Source organism: Coloeus monedula (assembly GCF_965178545.1).
Source record: "Coloeus monedula genome assembly, chromosome: 1".
Taxonomy (NCBI): domain Eukaryota; kingdom Metazoa; phylum Chordata; class Aves; order Passeriformes; family Corvidae; genus Coloeus; species Coloeus monedula.
This window is the reverse complement of record NC_138781.1, coordinates 59315285-59337706: the sequence shown is the minus strand read 5'-3', so window position 1 is coordinate 59337706 and position 22422 is coordinate 59315285. Positions and strand designations below refer to the sequence as shown.

The following is a 22422-nucleotide window of genomic DNA, read 5'->3' as shown; positions in this document are numbered from 1 at the left end:
TGGACTTTTATTTTGCGGTTTCTTGTCTTGGGAGACAGATCAGTTAGTAAAATTTACCACTCTGGAATTTTCTTCGTCATGTAGAAGCTGACAGCAAGAATAGGAATCTTATTGATGTAAGAAGTCCTGTTGAATTATTCATATTTTGGAGGTGCTCTTAAATATCCAAGTTCTGTTTTTTCTTTTTTTTCTTCAGACTTAATAGATTATTTGGAAAATGCTTTCAAAATATTACTTCCACAGTTACATCTCAAATCCTGGTTACACTTCTTGGAGGCCATATTCAAAGGGCAATCTGACTGTAATTCATCCATTCATTTTATGTACCACATCTTATAACCAAAGAAACAGTGGTCTTTAAAAATAGACTATACTTTTTAGAGGCAAGCTGTGTGAGTTTTGCAAAACCTGTTTTTACTAAATTTTAACTGTTCATCTGACTTCAAGTTTTAGAATATACAAAAGAAAACTTAAAACAGCTAATAAAATGGGTTGTTTCAAATAAGGTTTACGTGTAATTATAGGATTGCATTCTGTTTTCTAATCAAAATGTGTGAAACTTAAGTAGTCTATATTGAATGACTGCTGTTTATGTTATTGTGTAAAATTATGGTTTATGATTGTACTGCTCTTTATTAGTGATAGAAAATAAACTGGCAAAATGCTGGGAAAACTGAAAGTGTTGTAGAAAGTAAAATGGACAACTTTACATTTGCAGTTCTTTGCACAGGGATACATATGCTGAAAAAAATAGAATGTTTGCAGTCCAGATTCTTTCATATGGATAAGTCTAATGTTGGTACTTACTAGGGTCTGCACTCCTAATGATAGAATAGTTCAACTGGAAGGGACCTACAATGGTCATTGAATCCAGACCTGACCACTTCAAGGCTGACCACAAATTGAAGCATATTAAGAGTGTTGTCCAATTGCCTCTTGGACACTGGCAGACATGGGGTATTGACCACCTGTCTGAAAAGCCTGTTCCAGGTTTTGACCACACTCTCAGCAAAGAAATACCTCCTTCACCTTGTGTCTGAACACCTCCCCACCCCCCCTGTGCCCCCCCTCCTTGGGGGACACAGCTTTGAGCCATTCCCACATGTCCTGGTACTGGGAGGAAGAGATCAGCACCTGCCTCTCTACTTCTTTTCCTCCTGAGTTAAGATTGATTCTTAACTCAGTCTTGCGCTGTTTTGAAGAGCAGACTTCTGTCTGGTCTTCTCATTCTGTTGTCTCAAAATCAGGTTAGTATTTCAGTTTAAAAAAACAAACTATTTGTATTTGCCATTTGTATCTAGTTTATTTATAGCATATAATACTGTATAGAGTAGCACATAATATATAATATACTGTATTAATATATATGATCTTGTAATGTAACATTGTAATAATATATATGATATAGCAAATATAGATAATAGTAAATTATATACTATATAGATAATAGTAAATTATGTATATTGTATAGATAATATATAATATAGTTTTTGCAAAGACAAAAAACCCCAAAGTGATTTCAACTGCTCTTTAAAAGCTGAAGTATGAATTAGGTTATGTGGTTAAAACATCCTTAAATGTAATTTTAAATTCTTAATTTTTATTAAGGTTCAAGCTTCACTTCCACAAAGTCATGTATTTTTTTCTTTGGCCAGCAACTTTCACATAGCAGCTGTGACCATTCCTAGAGGTTTAAAAAACACATCTTTCATTTGAAAGCAAATTTAATTCGCTGGGGAAAAAAGTATGTTAATGCCTTGAAATGTTCTGGTTTCTTCTTCCCTTGAAAATGTTAATTTCCAATCTTTATTGAAAAAATAGTTGGTAGTTTGGGGACCTAGATAACATTAGTCTTTTGAGAGTCTCTTGGCCTATGTACTAGTTTGAAAACAAACCAGTGGGAGGCACCAAGTCAGAATAACAATTTAATGGAAATTAAAGAAAAGGGAAAAAAAAGTAAAAGAAAACACTGGTTCAAACTGACAGAGTCAAGATACAACCTGAGTCCCTGTTAGGCAGGGTGGTGGTAGCAGTCTGGTAGAATGGTGGCTGCAGTCTTCTGAAGCAGTGATCCTGTAGAAAAAGGGTCTGCTCTTCCTCCGAAGGTCCACTGGTGGCTGTGTAGCTCCTGTCCTCTGGAAAGCCAGTGGAAAAGGAGTTGTCTCTGGTGTTCAGAGTCTCGAATTATATCCACAATGGGATGCTTGGTTCCTCCCTCTGGGTGGAGCATCTCACAATGGGGTAATGAGTCATGAGGCCAAGTGTTGATTGGGCTCATTAACAGAAGATAGTCCGGAGGGAGTTATTTCTGAGTCATGCGGCAGGACAATGCTGGGCCATTAACAGCAAGATAGTCTGGGGGGAGGAGGCAAGGAAACACTGCCCCACCTGATTTCAACAGCTCATGAGGATGGTAATAGAATACACTGCAACCCAGGACAGCCTATGTCACGGCCTAAGTGCTTGATTATTGTTTTAAATTGTTGTGAACCAGGAATAAACTGCACTCGGCCCTACCATGTGAGGTAACCTACCCAACCAGTAAAATGGGAACTACTTAAATGAGATTTTAGAAACTACTTTTTTACATTATTGCGTAAGACTTCACCAATCTGCCACTGCCAATTAAACTATTCCTGATATTCACATAATAATTTCTGTTGCAGGCAGGCACTACTGGCACAATTTTACAGGAAACTGAGCAACACAGGATTTCTCTTTCTTTTGTCTGGAGACATAGAAATTACAGAAGACCTCTGATGTAGAAGCATGGTTCATGTTGATGGCCTCAGAAAAATAATTCTGCACCGCTGCCCTGGGCAGTCCCTGTATCATTTAATATGTCTATATGTAGAACAGTGTAATCAGAGTTGAGGCGAGTATTTACTACTGCTACTTTTAATTTATATTCAAAGTTTTGTATAATACTAAAATCTCAGATATAGACGTATTTAAAGGACCCCTTTTATTCAGGTTCTTGTATGTGTGTAAACATGCTAGGAAAAACTTCAGATATTAAACACGGATTATCACACTTCTGTCTCTTGTACTGCTTCAAAAGTTTTTCTTCTCCTTTTATTTTTGTATTCTTAGCTGTGGGTCATCACAGTCCTTCCGTAAAGATGACTTCTACAAAGCACTGTATGATTCAGTTCTAGTTTCTGGACACTTGTTTGCAGTTGTTCTGTCAAGTGTGGGATTGATTGAACTTCTGGACCTTTGCATGCATGGTAATTTGGTCGAAAAGAAATATTTACTATTTTAAGTTTTATGAATTTTTTTGTTTTTTAGGTACACTGAATTTCAGTCCTGATGCTGCTGATTCCATTCCTGGAGAAAGACAACTTACAGATGTAAACTGGGTAAATAAAGATAGGAAAGACCTTAGCAGTAATCAGAATAGAAGTAATATACCAATTCCTAGTCTGTCTTCTGAAAGAGGTACAGATTATGAACGCTCTTCCACAAAGCATCATGGCTTTTGTAATCCAGAAAGTCAGTATGGGAATTCTGAAGACTTCCATCAATATTTTGGTATGAGTAAAAGTTTGAAGAATCGCAGCTTGCAAAGCCAGAGGTTGCACAGAATGAGAAATGATAGCACATGTGCTAGAAATAAGATAAGGCAAAGTACTACTGATGCTGCTGCAGGTCCAGGAATTTCAGATGCTGCAGTAGTACCTGGTAGAAGAGCACCTGCTAGAGGATATAGTGATTTTCTCTCCTCAGAGAGTGACAGGGAGGTACCTAATGCAGATAGCAGAGGGGCAAAGCCAAAGAAAACACATCTGATGCATACGTCTGGGAGAGGTTTCAGGGAAAAGGGAAAGCAGGCACATGACCGTGAAAAGAGAGTGAGTTCTAAACAGAAAGTAGAGCTGTTTGAAAATGTTCCGTCTTTGGATTTGACACAGTCTGACTCTTCAGAATCATCTGTTGGAAAGGCATTCTGTGATGCACCTTTTGGAAGTGGGGATGAGCAAAAAGGCTACAATAATGTAAACAAAAGATATGCCCGGAAGCCTGTGTGGAATAAACCTCCAGTAGAAAAGGAGTGTCAGAAAAGACATGATTCTCACCGTAGTAAAAATACAAAAGTAGGTAAGAAGTCTTCTGTTGCATATACTCCAAAAGATAAAAATGAAAGGAAGAAAGAACTCGCTGCTCACAAAAATGATGAAAACTTGACCAGTGAAATCAGACATCAGTTGTCTGAGTCTCTCAGGTTCAATGGAAGAAAGTTCCTGCTAAAGGGGGATCAAGTACCTTCACTTCATTTCAGCTGGACCCAGTACTGGAAAAAGCAAAGTGATGTACCAAAAAACAAAGAAACTCATACAGGTAAGTTTTGTAGACTTGTCCTGGACTCCTATATTAAAGATACGATCTCGAATAATTTAAACAGTCTTCATTTCAGCTACTGCCTTGAGTAGCTGAAGAGGCTTATTATTTCCTATTAAATTGGTACTGGTTTCAGAGGGTAGAATTAAATGTAAATGCATGATTTCTCAGTGGGAACATATTCTGTAAGTTTACTAGGGGAGGACAGATTTTGTTTAAAAGTTTTTCTGTTTCACTACCAAACTACAAATGATGACGTAGTCGGGTACCATGTTAAAACATGTATGTTGTGGGAGTAAAATTCTGAGCATTCTGAACAATGCGACTTGAGAAGGACAGTGCTAAAACTGATTTTTGCAGAATAAGTCTTCTCATGTTTTATGTAGAAATAGGAAAATGCCAGACAGGGAAACAGTATTCTACTCATAACTGAATTTTATGTGCTTTTTTCTGCACCTTTGATACTTTAAAGAACCTTTGAATGAAACAACACACATTTTCAAGATAATATTAGGAGGTAATATAAAAGCTGGTCTTTATTGGAGGCCTCCATGGGCAAATATGGAAAATGTCCACAAAAGCCCCTCCCCCCCCCCCCCCCCCGGGGTGCATACAGTTTTATAAGTTTAGTAAACTAGCATAATTGACAAAAATCACCAATTAGGAGCACAAGTGGTGATACAATTCCTCCCCCCAGTTCAAGCCCCTGCTAAATTATCCCACTTCAGATGGGACTGAACCTTGGTGAAAATGTGGCTACATTCAGCTCTCTACAGAGCTCCAAATATGTGTATAAAGAATACAGAGAATTATATAAAAGAAAAAAGACAAAAATCATCAGGCATCACCTTCTCAGCAGGTAATTAGAAATAGAGGCAATATCTGGATACTGGTTTTGGACGTTTAAGAATAGAAATGTGTACTGTTGGCAATGTAAATCAGACCCATGGTTTTTGGCTGAGTGAATTTTCTGCTGACTCATACCATTAGTGACTGAAAATATTAAATGGAAATCAGCTGAATCTCTTCAGTGCTATGATACTGGTTTTTGTTTCAACAACTTAGGTAGCTTATTCTTCCTGTTTTGCATAGGCTTAAGCACTTAAGTGTTAAGAGGCTTAAGTGTTCAGAAGCAATAAGGAGAAACACCAAGAATTATATTTATTTGGTTTTTTACAAAGCATCTGAACCTTATCTTCTGCAGCACAGTGATAGAGATGGGTAGACTAGTTCCAGTTTTCTTAACTGTGATATCAAATCTGTTGAAGACTTTGTTTCTCAGCATCTCCTCTTTCACAGCTGAGAAAGTAATAGCGTAATCATGAATCACAAGATGCCTCTAGTTGGAAACCTTCTTTTCTTAGGAGGATCAAGATCTTCCTTGATCCTCTCTAACCTAAATAAATAAACTGTCATGCTCCTGGGTTCTATTTGAATCATGAAATTGAAGATACCTCAGTCTTTTTCCCAGCATTATTTTTAAATGCAAAACATCACATGGAATAAGCAGGAAGATACGTAACAGTCTTTCACAGGGAACTTAGGGAACTTCCCCCTCCAAAATGGTAGTCTTTGCATGCCTTATTTGGAAGCTCTTTTGACAACACTGTCTGCCACTGTTTCCAGGGAACTGGGATTGTGGGTTTTTAACTACTTCTGGGACAGCTACAGTTTCTGAGTATGGTATAGCTTTAATCTTCTGGAGAAAATAATTATATTTTGCATGAGAATCTTCCTTTACAACAGATAATAATTATGGGATAACAAGTAGAAATTACTGTTAATTCTAAATGTTGTGAGGCTTGATGCAGGAGGTCTAGAAAACAAACCTGAAAATCATATTGAGGAGGGCAAACAATGTTAACACTTGTAAGTTTCCAGGCAGCCATGGGCTTGCTTGCAGTCACATGTGGTACAAGCACATTTTGAATTGACAGTAATTTTTTTCTATAATTTTCATTTTGTATTTCCTTCATTATGAATTTGAACTTTCCCTGTTGTTGCGATCCAGTCTAATCACAGAGGAGCAAAGAGAACTCTCTGGGAATAAAGCCAAATGGACTTGGGTTCAAATGTTCCCAAAAACGAGATTAAAACATGAACAAGGTTAGATGTTGATACCAAAAAATTGATATATTTTATTGAATAGTAAAAGAGGCAAAGAGAAAGGAAAAGAAAGAAAGAAATAGAACAAGGTGGGGGGAGGGCTGGGGGAGTGATAGAGACAGATTAAGTAGAAACATATCACCCCTCCATGGGTCCCAATGATGTCTTCTTGTTCCCCTCCCTCTGGTCTTCTTGGTGGTCAGGGTCCCCTGCTGAAAAGTATAGAACCCAATGGATTAATAATGGGCCAGGTGGGAACACCCAGGTGCCTCCCCTGAGGGGGGCAGGTTTAGCATTGTCCCCTGCAAAACTGAATCTGTTGCATCATGTTGCATCACGTGCAGTGCTCTCTGGTGCAGGGTCTGGGGACCCCTTGATGGGGGGCCTTTCATGGGTCATGACGTCCCCTCTGCTGTGTCTCACATGGGTGTCCTGTAGAAGTGGCTTTCCTGGGGTACTGGGCCCCGCAGCTGGGCAAGTCTGCGCAGCAGAGGATGGGTGTTCACTGCTTCTGACTAGAGGCTATGCCACACATCCAAAACCTCTCCTCCTCTCCCCTTTGGTGTAGGGTCTGTGCAAGCCTGGCAGCAGATAAACCCGGGACTATAACCTCCACCCTGAAGCTTCTGGACATCCCTGCTATGGATGCATGCTCTTCCAGTCTTATCCGTCATTTCCCAGATGTTTTGAACAGTAGTGCACTTTTCTTATCTCTATCCGTTAGGTGGTTTAACTCACAGTTGAGGGCCTCAGCCCAGGGGCCCCATTCAGGGTACAATGGTCTTCCATGCAGTTTTTGTTATACAATTTTACTATAATAGGCAAAAGTCCTTCATAAAAATGTTTGAGCCATAAACCATAACATTTCAGTCTCTGGCATTTGTATTGATATTTGTATTGTAATCTTAAAATGGTACATTTTTACACTTCACACTTGTAGTTAATATATTTTAAAATCTGTGAACATTTTTAAGGTGTATTTGGTAGCCTTACCTTGGTGGATGAGAGTTAATCTGACAGAAATGAAGCTATGTGGTGCCTTTCTTATGGCTGCACATCTGTTTTCAGGCTGTTCTGACTTTAATGTGGGGTTCTTGCTTTATTTTCGAAGTACTTTTTTGGGTTCTTTCATATGGCTCAAAAGACCCTGTACTTTTGACTGTCATTCCCAGTAATCCTGCTCCTAAAATACTCACTTTATAAAGGGCTTATTCCCATAATCCAGGTCCTTTGCTGTTAATACTTGTGTCATCTCCTTGGAATACTTAAGGATAGGAATTAAATGTAATCTTGGGAGAGATTTCTCTATTTAAGAGCTTTCATCTTTTTTGATTAAAGTGTATGCAAAGATAAATTTCCCATATAAAGTGGTGAGTAAAATCTCAAACTTCTGCCAATCTTAAAACTATTTAATTTAACTAACTAATTAATTCATAAGATCAGAATAGTTGCTATTTGTCAAAGTGGAGTTTACATTGCCACGTTAATAGGAATCTCATACTCCTTCCTGCTCTGAAGCTAAAGAAATGCCTAGCAAGTATCAAACTGGAATCTTCCAGGAGCAAACTAACAACTTATTTATAGCCACTGAGGTAAAGTAAGGTCCGTTATAATTTAAATAAAATCTTGGAATTTAATTTGAGTTTTGTTTCTCGGCTAGCTGTTCTTTTATGCACAGGTAATATATTTTATTTGCAGGGTCATTGATTGAACAGCTGACCACAGAGAAGTATGAGTGCATGGTTTGCTGTGAGGTGGTCCGAATAGTAGCCCCAGTGTGGAGCTGTCAGAATTGTTACCATGTATTCCACCTGAATTGCATTAAGAAGTGGGCGCGATCACCAGCTTCACAAGCTGAAGGTTGGTATTGTCTCAAATTTTATTTTATATATATATTCTATATTATGTATATGTATTGTATATATAATGTATATTATATATTCTTAAATATATATAATATCCAAATTCATGTGTTTCTTATGCAGTGAAAACTATTTAGAAGTCTTGTTTAAGATAACAATGTGATCCACTTCTGAGGCAAGGCAACAAAGTGTGTTGTTAAAGGGACCCCTGGGGGTGGATTAAAGCAAAACAACCCTAAATAACTGATACAACAGCAAATTTTGTTGGAGCTGCTTTGAAACCTTACATGGAAAAACACTTAATGGTTCGAGAAGGGGTATTGTAGCCATTCTGAAGTGTGTGATCACCCTAAGAGAGGAAAATTGAAAAGACAAAAACACAGAAGAAAAGAGAGATCTGTCACCACTCATGGTCATGAGGAGGGGTCAGGGTCCATCAGAGATGGGGGTGTGCATATGCATCAAAAATTGGGGGGTTTATAACCCTGATTCTTCTAGTAAACACCCCAGTACCTGCTCCAGGAGGAGTTCTGGGTATGCACAGTCTTCTTTCTGGAAGGTTCTAGAAGTCAGGCAATGTCCAACAGGGGGCTTGAGCGTATGTGTCTGGGCGTGCCTGGAAAAATTTTCTGCAATAAGGTTCTGAGTTCAGAGTTTTGTGGCTGCATGGTGATGGCTTGTGGTGCAGGAGGGAAATAGGCATTAAAAACCCCACTACTCTGCATCTGTAGTATCTGTTGCTTAACAGCGATTTCTCCTTTAGTTCAAAGTTTCTCTTTTAGTTAAACAAGCTTGTTTAAGACAGAATTTAGCCATAAGGTGCAAATGGTTCACTACAAGCAGTAAGCTGTAAACAAGTTTTAAATCAATTTTTTTGGGGGGTTCTGTGTATGCCTTATATAATCCTCATAACTCAATCCTTTCCAGTGTTCTAGCTGAAACTAATTTCCAGATTTGGATACATAAGATCATTCAATGAAATCAGTGCCTCAAGATGCAAAGCTCTGTGGCTGTGTTTTTACACACCAAGAAATGTCTCATCTCTCATCTGTGCTTTGCTGAGCAGTCAAGCAGAAGACATACTTTATGTGTTAGTTGTCTGCTTTTACTCAACCACTTCTTAGTTTGTTTCTCAGATAAAGTACTCCTGGAATCCATCCCTAATGCCATGCAATGAAAGGAAGTTTGGAGAAGATAGAAAGCTTCAGCCTTTGTCATCAGCTTAAACTGTTTCAGATTCCTTGTATTATACCACTTTTTAAAATTCTTAAACCAGTACATTATGCCCTTTGAGTGCTCTGATGTAAGCTAAGGCTGAATTGCAGCCACTGCTCAGTTCAGTTGTGTGGTGTAGACACACTCTGAAGACGATTATCCTGAAGTAGACTTTATTTTTTTCTGTACCCTGCTTGTTCAGCATTTGCCATTCTCAGTCTCTGGGCAGACTGAGGAAATACAATGTCACCTACTTCCAAATGTTTGACAGAAGCTCGTACAGACTGTAAATCTCCCGCAGAAAGGTTTGGTTGCAAAGTTCTTTTTGCAGAAGATGCATAGTCTTCTATTCTGGGTAGGGCTGGTGGTGAGCCCCAGTTCTCACTTGGCGAGTTTATTTCAAAGGGGCTTGAGGTACTACTTTACCATGAGGTGGGCACATGGGAGAAGTGCAACAACATTCTCAGGAGGTTAAAAACCGAACTTTTTTGGAAAACTTTATAAGATCGTAAAATTGGCAAGATTTAAAGCAACTCATTCAATCAAAATAAAGCAGTTTACTGAGCATCAACTTAGCAAATTACCCATCTGTCACGATCCGCTAATACAAGCAAGGGTCGTGATGGTTCGTTTATGGATCTGAGAGTGCAAAAGGACACAAGGGATTTCAATGTTAATCAGAACCGTGCACCTTTATTAAGTGCCCACAACACAGTAATGCGATGGAGGAGAGAAAGAGAGGGAGAGATAAAGAAAACAAAGCAAAAGAGTAGAGAGGAAGAAGGGGGGTGGGAATAGCTACTAACAGATGAGACAAAGTCCTTGTGGTCTTCTGCCAATAGATTCACCTTCTTTCTGTGGGGAGATCTCATCTCAGTTATTTTAGGAAGTCCCTTTGTAGTCCTTTTCAGAAGCGAGGGGCAACTGGCCAAGAGGTGGGGCAAATCTACAGCTGTTGTTCTGGGGCCCGTTGCTTTGGGAAATAGGTACAGGACAAGTGTACAGGACAGGTCATTCCTTTCCGCTTGAGCGCAGTCCTTCCCGCCTGGGCAGCAAGGATGGCACAGTCCACCGTGACCTGCACTAATTTCCTCAGGAATGCGTACCAGTTCCCAGTGGGCACACCTGCAGGCAACACTTGGCAGACATCCCACCTCAGCCAGGCCAAGACTCCTGTGTTCAGTCTCTGTCCTTGGCGATGATCGTGAGGCAGATGAGGGATCTTCGAACCATCTCTTACACCACCCCATGACTCACGATTGTCATCAAGAGAGCTCCATCAGCACAATTTCGTAGTGTTGTTGCGAAGTCTTCAGGACTCACCAATGTTGGTAGCATATGCCGGAAAAGGGTAGAAAAAAATAAGAAAAGAAGGAAAAGAAAAGGAAAAAGAAGGAAAAAGAAGGAAAAAGCTATTTTTAATTAAAATACACATGTAATTTTTTAATCAAAATACACGTCTAACTTCTTACCACATCTTATCTTGTTTTGATACTCGTGTAGTTCGTCTCGTGTCAATAACCTTAGGGGTGTTCACAGTGGATGGGATATTGACCAAATCGTGTACATCTATTATAGATGTCAATTGTGTTAACCCTTTCATCATTCTACAATTCATGATGTATAAGATTACTGATAAAACCAATCAAAACTGAAATCAAGAGAACAATGATGGGATGACACAATTTGTTCGGGACACCTGTAGCAGTAGGTGACCACCCAAAAAGAGTATCCTACCACCCATGTTCAGCATCTTATCTTTACTCTTTCTAGAGCATGATGTATTTCTTTCACATTGTGATGATGAACAGTTACCAAGATTTTCTGTCTGTTTTTCTTGATGTTTTCCAAAATTTCAATTAAATCTTGGTGAAGCAACAATTGCTTTACCAAAGTAAGGTTCATCCCAATGGGGGTAGGCAATAATTAGTGGATCAGTGTGTAATTGGACTGTAAAAGGTGATAAGAAGTAAGTGGGGCTAAATATGAAAAATCACATCCTATGATTTTAGTAAAGTTACAAACACAAAAATTTGAATGATTTTTAGTATCTACTACTAAATTTTCTCTAACTACCTTATCACATGCAGTTCTTAAGCATGCACATCCACTGCCTATATACACAAGCATTGTTTCAGGAATCTTGTTAGGATGAATTTCAAAAGGACAGATTATTTTGTTCTGTATCCAAACAAATGTCTTGAGCTCTAACTGCATTACTTTCACAGATGAATGCTTGTTGTTCTCGGACAATACAAGTTTCCAAATTAGCAGTTTGCCACTTCTTACCAATTTGACGGGCCCATTCTCTATGCTGGAAAGGGTAGAGAATAGCTGCATCATGGTTCAGCCCTAATGCAATGATAGGGAATATCAAATGCACTGAAGCATTACGTATGGTTAGTACAAAGGCTGTGGCTGTGTTTGTGATGGGATTGTAGGTAAAATTCACTAAATTCCATCAGGATTGGAATTCTCTTTCAAAATCAGTGGCACCGTCCCAGATTATTTTCCGAATTTCAGTAGGAAGAGTGCCTTCTTCGCCTTCTCTTATAATTGAGGCAGCAACTGACTGCATCTACAACTGAGCCTGGATGCAGCTGAGAGCCAAAGAAACGTCGTTTTGTGTAGCATCGAGCGTGTCAATTATCAATTTGTGGTCATTCACATTTATCTTTTCCCAATTTGATAATATGTTTGATAACAACCACTGATGAGTTCCCAAGGCTAATAAGGATGACTGCAGTGGTTGTAATTTAGTCAGATCTCTAGTTGTAGCAGCCAATTTATTCATTAGTACTTCTGAATCACTACTATTTAAAATTCCCAGTCCTGTTCCCACAACACTGGTTATGTCTCTTTGCGTTCATTTCTTAGAAGGGTTCCACTTTCGCAACCAGGTTGTCCACCCCTTGAAGGAAGTTTGCAGAAAAGGTGAACAAGCTGGCTGAATTTCTGAGACATTGTTTTGCATCAGCAATTCGGCTTGTTTAAGGGACCATGCTGGATTAAACAATATTTGTTGTTGGCCTGATTTCCTAATTATATATGGTCCAATTTCAAAAATTCTTGGGTTTAGCATAACCGGTGGTTGGGTGGTATGTATTGCAACATCGACTTTGAGTTCCCCCCAGTATTTTGTGTTGTTTTTACCACACATGACTTTATGGGAAAATTGTACAGCACTTAAGTTTAGCCAACAATCTTGATTTTGAATTTCACAAAACAAAACACGGCCGTGAGGTCCAATGCTATAACTGTGTATAGGTTCGGAAAAAAATCAGCAATTAATCTACATCGTATTGTAACATCATCACCTCGGGTTACCATAAAGGGAGGGAAAACATTATTCTTCTCATCTAACACAAGGGGGGTATTTATAACATGGTATGTGACTACTACACTCAGTATGGGCTTTGCTACTGCGTTTATTTTGAATTTATAAGTCAAACCTTTCAGACTTGGTGATCTGCTGGGTTATTTCGCCAATTGCATGTTACATAGGTTGGTTTGGTTAAAGTAAAGTTGTACCAGCAGTCAGTTAGTTCGTTTTTGCAAAGCTTCGTGCTTTCAGCATTGTTGGTACTGGGGTCTAAGGTGTAGTTACCAACATTCTTCTGACAACAACATAGGGTGAAGGGGGTTTGCTTGTCACACATCCACTGTCGCTGTTATCCCCCCCAGAGAACGGCGAACTCACGACATAGGCAGGTCAGATGATATGGCCAAAGCAGAGCTAAGACCTCATTTAATGAATTTCTCCTCTTTTATAGTGTAGTTCGCAATAAAGAAATTACATGATTGCCTTATTCACTCACCACCTCTCAAGGTGATAGGCTGAGCAGTAAGACACCCATTTCCAAATATTATTCTCACAAGACTGAAAACAATTCTACAGTTTCCACAACAACTTGCAAGTGCAAAAACGGTTTACATTCTTACAAACGGTTATCCATCCCGTTCTCATGAGAACGAAAGCTTCTCACAGAGAAGCTGTGAGATGCTGGATTTCTCTGTTTCTCAGCTAAAGCATGAGAAAGGAAAAACTTCACAAACTACAGAGCTGGAAAGTTTCTCTGCTCCTGCCTTTTAGCATCCACACATCTGCTCTGTTGTAGGGCAGAGTTTGTCCATAGTGTTGGGGTGCAAATCGCTTTTCCCATCTGGTTTTAGAAAATTTCTGCCGATTGCAGTGGTGGAAGCTTTCTCGTAAAGAGATCCTTCTACTTTTCTGCATCCTACCTTAATTTCTTTACCAATTGTTCCTTTTAGGATTCTAGTCCAATCCTTCAAGTCCCATCCCCATTCACTTGGATGGTATACCTCAGAGTCGTGCAGTACTACAGTGGCTAGGTTCAGGCAATGATCTCTGGGACAGGATCCTAGAGCACTAGTGTACCTAATGGTAGCTTCAGACCATGGCCACTCAGCTGGTTTTTGGCCATGGTGTTGTGGTCAGATGCAGAAAATTATTACTAGTTTTATCATGGTTTTTGTGGTCTTCATATCCCTTGGAGTTCTTCTGTGAGAAGTAAACACAAGAGTCTGCCACCAAAAGGCAGAAAATTAGATTGATGGAATTATCCAGCATATATGTATCCGATGCTCTCTCCCTAGGGCATCAGAGGCTACCCATGCATATTTATTCAAAGGGTTTTTTAGCACTAGTGGTACTTCTCCTACAGTAGGGAGGTCTACCAAAACAGATTGTCCAGGGTAGTGTGCAGGATTCTTAGGATCATTTGGTCCCTGTAGTGAGGGAATTATGCTTGGAGCTGTTGGGCAAAAGGCAGTGATTTTGGGACACCTGTTTACCCCCCATCTATCATTCACACCTTTCACAGCTTCCCATAGCCAAACATCCCAGTTTCCTTCCTGTGGTTTTAAAAGTCATTTCAAAAGACCATTGGTCCTTTCTACAATCCTGTTAGCTTGAGGGTAATAAGGGGTGTGAAAAGTCCACTTAATCCCCTCACTTTTTGCCCAATCCTGTACAACTTTGGCAGTAAAGTGAGACCCATTATCAGATTGAATTTCTTGTGGTTTTGGGAAAGTTCCAAACCATCCCTGCAATGTTTTAACAGTATTATCTCTTGTAGCTCTTTTAAAGGCATCGGCCTGGACTAACCCAGCTATTATCTCTACTCTTACCAGTGCAAAGTGTTTACCTCCTGACTTTTTAAAGGGGCTGATATAATCTACCTGCCAAGCATCCCATAAGCCTTTACCCTTTCTTAAATGCAGAGGGTCATCTTCCAAAGGGTGTCTTTCTAGCCATCTGCGGCATTGTTCACAGGCTGATATGCATGTTTTACACATTTCTCTGGTAACAGACCAACCGCGAGCAAGGGCTTCTTTGTACAAATCTTTTGCACCTGTGTGTTGTCTTTTTACATGCAGCCATTCTAATAAGTGCTCCTAGTCCTCTGTAATTTGATCTTTTTTCACAGGACTTAGTCTTGCTAATTCATCAGTGTTATTGTTCCACTCTCCTGCTGGATTTCCATCTGTCTGGTGAGAGGCTACCCACCCCACAGCAAAATTCCCTTGATTTGCAGTATTTAGAATTTCTTGCCACTTTTGCCATACTGGGATTCTGTTAACTTCCCAGTCATTTTGCTGCCAAAAAGGAAGCCACTCAGTGCATCCCTTAAACACAGCATAGGAATCAGTGTAGATACAGACAAGAGGAGTATTCTGTGCCTCACGTTGGAAAACACTCCAAACAGCTATCAGCTCACCAACTTCGGCACTGCCTTCCCTCCTCTGTGATAATTCGTTCACCTGAGGAAGTGTGGAGGGCTACAGCCTTCTATTTCCACACCTTTCCTTGTCACTTGGCAAAAGCATCTGTAAACCAAGAATTTGCTGACTGTTTGGGGGAAAAAGGAGGGGCTACTTTAATGGCTGAGGCAGGTTTGTCTTGGCTGCTACCCAAATTTTCAGTTTCTTGGATTGCCAGATTTTTTGCAGCTCCTTCAGTTACTGAGAAGATGCTACAATAATGTTCAATCTGAGCATACCACTTTCTTACTGAGGCCCTCTGGGCCACCCCGTCAGGTGGCGGGATCCCAGTAGAGATTAATAACTTTGAAAGGGCCTCTCAAAACAATTGGTTGTTGTCATGCAATCTTCTCCACTTCTAGGAGAGCTAAGCTAACCACAAACAATCCTTTTTCCCAGGTAGTGTATCTTTTTCCAGCATCTTTGAAGCCACGGGAGTAAAAACCAACAGGTCTCATCGGACCCTCAGGACCCCGCTGCCATATGTGTACTTGTTGCAGTGGGGATTCTTGCAACACGTGTATCAGACAATGAGGCCCGTGGAAAAAAATACATGGACCGATTCTTGGTAGATATTTTCAGAGATGTTTATTTTTCCATCCGCCTGGTCAGCAACCCTCCCAAGAACTGTAGCAATCATGGGACCAGAGGGTCCTTCCCGGGCAGGGGAACACAAAACAACCAATGGAGAACGAGGTTGACCAGGGAGTAGGGAAACCCCATAGGCCCTGCCTCTACCCCAGGGCCCCTCTCCCAGGACCACATGGCAGGGGGGAGGAACCCCAACACTTCATCTGTTTATTTTTAACAAAAAGAGATTTAAAACTTAACACTGAAAACAACTGGATAAACATCAGATAACAAGAACAGTTTCAAAACAAAACAAGCCATCCTCCTGAGTCTTTAAATGTCCAAATGGATATTTTTCTGGAATATCTTAAGGCTGACAGAAGGGAGACAGGACTCTCTGAGCATGCTTTGTGGGGAAACTGAGGCAGGAGGAGGTTTCTTCCATAAGTACCTGTTGGAATGCTTAACAACAATAGTTAAATTCTTTCCCCACCCTCGTCATCCTCCACTCGGCATTGGAAAGGGATTTTTGGGGAAACAATTGGCAAAGGCATGGTCTTCTGAGGGAAACCATGGGTGAAAAAATGGATTGGGAATACACTGGGGATAATAGGATATAGGATAAAGGGGAAGGGTAGGATTAGGAAAGGGCAGCTGTATGGACTGCTTATAATGGGAATATAGTCTAACATGACTACAATTTTTAGGATGTATACTGCCTTTCACAGAAATACCACAAGGCCCAGTGACATCTGCTGCTTGTAAACCTTTCCTTCCTTGGACAATCTTAAACTCTACTACTTCTCTATCTCCTAAGATTGGGATATGGTTTTTGGGGTTATTTTTTGTAATGGCAGTATGACACACGAATATGTCTTCCTGGTTGTCATATCTCATTATAAAACCATAATTTTGTTTAACATTATACCATTTTATTATTCCTAAACCTTAGCTACGGTGATTTTTTCCCTTTTCCGAGTGGCTGCTGTTTTCTGTCTCGCTGTGTTTTTACTTTCGCTTGCTCCTGTGTTGGAACTGCCAGGGCTGCCGGGGCCATCAGGGCTGCTCGTGCCTGCGTGCTCTCACTGCGGGGTTTCGGCTTCCCGGGGTTGCATTCGAGGCAGTGCGAGCTGGGCTGGGCTGCACCGCTCAGCCCCCCGCGCGCCACCGCTGCTGCCGCCTCTGTTTGCAGCTGTGCTGCCACTGCCTGGTGCTGTGCCCACGTCTTGGCCGGGCCTCTGAGCAATGGCCCCCCCACGCCTTGCAAACGGCTCCATCCTGGCGCGTGCCTGGGCTTCACGCAGCTCCGCTCCGCTGCCATCGCCACCGGCTGCCACCCATGCACTGCCCCTCTCGTTCAGGCATTCACGGGGCTCGCTCCACCACACACTGCGCGGGGCCAGGCAGGCACCACCGGGTCGCGCCGCTTCCACTGCGCCTCGCTCTGCTGCCAACAGTGCATCTCACGCCACTGCACCCGTGCACAGGAACTGCCTCGCTGCTGCTCGGAGAGCGCTCGGCACACATGGCCTGGGTCGAATGGTCCCTGAGGCACGCTTCCCTTCGCGAGGACACAGCTGACATTGTTCAACAGTCTTGGTAATTAAATAATATTCATGAAAATATTCGTCCATCAGCATATATTCTGACTCAGGAATTAACTGTGTCCAAACAGTCTTCCAAAAGTCTTTGGTGAGAATCAAATCCTAAGAAACATAGAAAAAGTTCTTAAACAACCATGCCAGGAAGTGTTTCAGTTCCTTTTGAGCTTGAATTAAGCTAAAATTTATAAATCATTGTTCAAGAATCTTTTCAAGTTTAAGATAAATGTCCATATGCAGCTCTGAGAGCCATGAGTCTTTCCACGGTTCCTCCATAGTTTAGAGATGGAACTGCAAAACGAGAACAAGAAGAGAAATCCAGAGTTTACTCACAAATTACAGTCGCTGTCCCAAGGGATCGATGTCTTGCCAGCATTCTCCAACCATTTGTTGTAGTTGGGGATTCTTGCAACACGTGTATGTACTGACAACCCTGAGGAGGCAAATCCCCATTCCACCTGGAAAGGATCTGTAGGATGAATAGGGCCCAGGGCTTGGTGAGCTGTTGCTTCAAAAGCAGCAATTGCAGTGCTTCTTCCTGAGAAGCAGTCCATTCCCATTTTATCCCTTTTCTCAACAAGTTATAAAGAGGTCTGGCAATTATGGGAAAATCTGGGATGTGTTTCTTCCAGAACACTAAAGCATGTTGGAGATCTTTTTTGGATTCAGGCATTTTAATCTGATCTAAAGAGGTTAGGGTATCAGGTGGGATACATGTCATACCTCCTTTCCACCAGATTCCCAAAAATTTCACTTCATGTGAAGGGTTTTGGGTTTTTTTCTGAGGGAATTTGCAAATCAAGGCTTTCCAAGTGGGATATTATATTCTGTTGGGTGTCTCTCACTTCTTCTATTTCATCTCCTCCCACAAGGATATCATCAGTGTATTGATAAACAGCTACATTGTCAGCTTTGGGTATTTTTTCTAACTCTTGGGCTAAAGTGTGATGAGCCAGGGTGGGGGAATGTTTGTACCCTTGGGGAAGCCTTGTGAAAGTGTATTGCGTCCTTCCCATGTGAAAGCAAAACGGTCCATATCTTCTGGCTGTAAAGATATCATATAAAACATGTCTTTGACATCTGTAGTTGCCATGATTGAATGAGCCTTTTCTTGAATCAATGTTACTAATTCTGCTAGATTTGGGACTGCTGCTGTAAGAGGGTCTGTGTTGGCATTCAGCCTGCAAAAATCTATTGTCAGCCTCCACTTCCCATTAGGCTTTCGCACTGGCCACACTGGAGAATTGAAAGGAGAATGAGTATTAACTATTACTCCTTGTTCTTGCAGCTCCTGTATCACTGGCTTGATACCCTCTTTGGCACCCAGGGGGAGGGAGTATTGTTTCACATTAGTTACTTTGCTGAATGGTAGGGAGGCTGCGGCTTGGAGCAGTCTGATGTTAAAACATGGCGTGCCAAAAGACCACAGAAGACCCTCTGAGTCCTCCCATTGCCTCCCAGCAAGGGCATTCATCCCTAATAAATTGGTTGGAATATCTCCAGTCACCATATTAATAGAGAGTTGGTTTTCCTCTCCAGGCCAAGTGAGCTTGACTAAGGCCACATTCATAGATTCTGTTGTTCCCAAGGCATTTAAAACACAGTATCGGTTCTTGGAACAATTCCACACCTCTGGGCATCTTTCTTTGTCAGAGCAGAAATTTGTGCCCTAGTGTCAATCAGAAAAGTTACAGGTGCCCGTTTAGGGCCTATAATAGCTGTGATCATTATATCTCCTGTTTTATTTTTAGTGAGCATTCTCAGGTATACCCATGCTCCGTTTCTTTGCTCACTTAAAAGAAACGGAGGGTCTAGTTTCCCTGGTTTTGAGGAAGAAGCTGTTTTGGCTCATTGCCTGGACTTTCAGGGAGAGGTGGCTTTGACTCACTGCCCAGATTCTGAGGGAGGAGGGGTGCACTGGGTTGAACTGACAGATTCGGTAGAATGGTTTGGGGACTTGCGTGTGAAGAGCTAGCCAGAGTAACGATCCATGCACCAATACGATTTGAGCATCGTTCTCCCCTTTATTGTTTAACTATACAAGCTTATATCTACTTTGCAAAGATTCACGCCCAGTCCCTCTAGACGGCCCCTAATCCACGGGGGAGCCAACCAGTGTATAACTTTGCCAAGGACTTTACAGGCTTACCTGCAGCCAGGTGTCTTCCAGGCTTGCCTGCAGCCAGGGGCCAGTTCAGTGGTTTTTCCTCAGCAACCCTGGGTTGTCCAATTTTTCCAGTGGTATCGTATGCCCCTGTTCCACAAGGAATCCCTCTACACATCCCCCATTTTCTTTTTGGGCAACCCAGGCCTGGTCGATGATCTTTCGCAGCCCCACTTTAAGGCAAGAAAAAATGTACCCAAATACTGTTAAGCCTATTATAACTACAAATAGCAATCAGCAGCCTTCTACTACCAAGGTACGCAGCCATCCAGTGATACCCAGACCCTTAAGCCAATCTCCAGTAGGATTGTGTACTATTTTGAAAACAAACCAGTGGGAGGCACCAAGTCAGAATAACAATCTAATGGAAAATTAAAGAAAAGGAAAAAAAAACTGAAAGAAAACACTGGTTCAAACTGACAGAGTCAAGATACAACCTGAGTCCCTGTTAGGCAGGGTGGTGGTAGCAGTCTGGTAGAATGGTGGCTGCAGTCCTCTGAAGCAGTGATCCTGTAGTAAAGGTGTCTGCTCTTCCTCAGAAAGTCCAGTGGTGGCTGTGTAGCTCCTGTCCTCTGGAAATCCAGTGGAAAAGGAGTTGTCTCTGGTGTTCAGAGTCTCAGATTATATCCACAATGGGATGCTTGGTTCCTCCCTCTGGGTGGAGCATCTCACAATGGGGTGATGAGTCATGAGGCCAAGTGTTGATTAGGCTCATTAACAGAAGATAGTCCGGAGGGAGTTATCCCTGAGTCATGCGGCAGGACAATGCTGGGCCATTAACAGCAAGATAGTCTGGGGGGAGGAGGCAAGGAAACACTGCCCCACCTGATTTCAACAGCTCATGAGGATGGTAATAGAATACACTGCAACCCAGGACATTATCCACCCATTATTCTATTACCGTCTACATCATCCCAAATCAATACCTTCCTTAAACTCTACACACACCCCCCCTATATGTACAATGAAACCCTACACACAGTTCTCACCTAAGATTAGGCCTCCTTGTGGTACACAATGGGTTTCTCCATCTTTCTGCATTGCCACCAAGTGCAACCAGGTCCTTGAGCAAAGACAATCCCACAGATGGGTTTGCCTTTGCCTGAGGTGGGATTAATCCAAACAGTCTTTCCTAAAATAGCTCTCATGTGTACCGCAGGGACTCTATCTCCATCCACTGTGTGCAAGGGCTCAGACTCGGCGGGACCAGCTCAATTGATGGACCCTCGGGTATTGACCATCCAGGTGGCCTTTGCTAAGTTCACTTCCCAATTTGTGAAGGTCCCCCCACCAAGTGCCTTAAGGGTGGTTTTAAGTAGTCCATTGCAGCGTTCAACTTTTCCGGCAGCTGGTGCATGATAAGGAATATGATATATCCATTCGATACCGTGTTCTCTGGCCCAGGCGTTGATGAGGCTGTTCTTAAAATGAGTCCCGTTGTCCGACTCGATCCTGTCAGGGGTGCCATGTCTCCACAGGACTTGCTTTTCCAGGCCCAGGATGGTGTTCCGAGCAGTAGCATGAGGCACAGGGTAGGTCTCCAGCCATCCAGTTGTCACTTCAACCATGGTCAACACGTAGCGCTTGCCTTGGCGGGTTTGGGGAAGCTGATGTAATCAACCTGCCAGGCTTCCCCATACCTCTACTTTGACCATTGTCCACCATACCACAGAGGCTTCACCTGCTTGGCCTGTTTGATTGCAGCACAGGTCTCACAACTGTGGATGACCTGTGAGATGCTGTCCATGGAAAGGTCTACCCCTCGGTCCCGGGCCCATCGGTGTGTTGCATGTCTCCCCTGATGACCAGAGGCATCATGGGCCCAACGAGCTAGAAATAATTCTCCCTTGTGCTGCCAGTCCAGATCCACCTGCGATACTTTCACCTTGGCAGCTCGGTCCACCTGCTCGTCGTTGCGATGTTCTTCATTAGCCCGACTCTTGGGTACGTGCGCATCCACGTGTCGAACCTTCACAGTCAGCTTCTCTACTCGGGCGGCGATGTCCTGCCAAATGTCAGCGGCCCAGATGGGTTTCCCTCTGCACTGCCAGTTGGCCTTTCTTCAGCGAATCAGCCATCCCTACAGAGCATTAGCTACCATTCACGAGTCGGTGTAGAGATAGAGCCTCGGCCACTTCTCGCGTTCAGCAATATCCAAAGCCAGCTGGATGGCTTTAAGCTCTGCAACCTGATTCGATCCACGTTGTCCCTCGATAGCTTGTGCAGCTCATCCTGTGGGGCTCCATACTGCAGCTTTCCACTTCCGGTTAGTGCTTACAATTCGGCAGGAACCATCAGTGAAGAGGGCATAACGTCTTTCAGTCTCTGGTAGCTCATTATATGGTGGGGCTTCCTCAGCACGAGTCACTTGCTCTTCCTCTTCTTCAGAAGATAATCCAAAAGTCTCACCTTCAGGCCAGTTTGTTATAATTTCCAGAATCCCAGGGCGATTCGGGTTTCCAATACAGGCATGCTGTGTGATGAGAACAATCCATTTGCTCCATGTGGTGTCGGTGGCGAGATGCGTGGAAGGAACCTTTCCCTTGAACATCCACCCCAGCACCGGTAGTCGGGGTGCCAGAAGCAACTGTGCTTCAGTGCCGATTACCTCTGAGGCAGCTTGCACTCCTTCATAGGCGGCCAAGATTTCCTTCTCTGTGGGAGTGTAGTTGGCTTCAGACCCTCTGTAGCTTCAGCTCCAGAATCCCAGTGGCCAACCCCAAGTCTCACCAGGCACCTTCTGCCAGAGTCTCCAGGACAGACCATTGTTCCCGGCTGC

General features: G+C 42.2%; 1 protein-coding gene across 3 annotated transcripts in view; it reads left to right on the top strand.

Moving 5' to 3' along the window:
* The window catches only part of NFX1 (nuclear transcription factor, X-box binding 1), a 103336-nt gene that overhangs the window by 6301 nt on the left and 74613 nt on the right, over positions 1-22422 (top strand). For 2 of the 3 annotated variants that reach the window (XM_082291203.1, XM_082291202.1), the window contains exons 2-3: positions 3292-4341; positions 8146-8307. In XM_082291203.1, coding sequence (XP_082147329.1) covers positions 3292-4341; positions 8146-8307 — 1212 coding nt within the window. The remainder of the gene's footprint in view (positions 1-3291; positions 4342-8145; positions 8308-22422) is intronic. The other variant, XM_082291204.1, reaches the window with a different exon arrangement.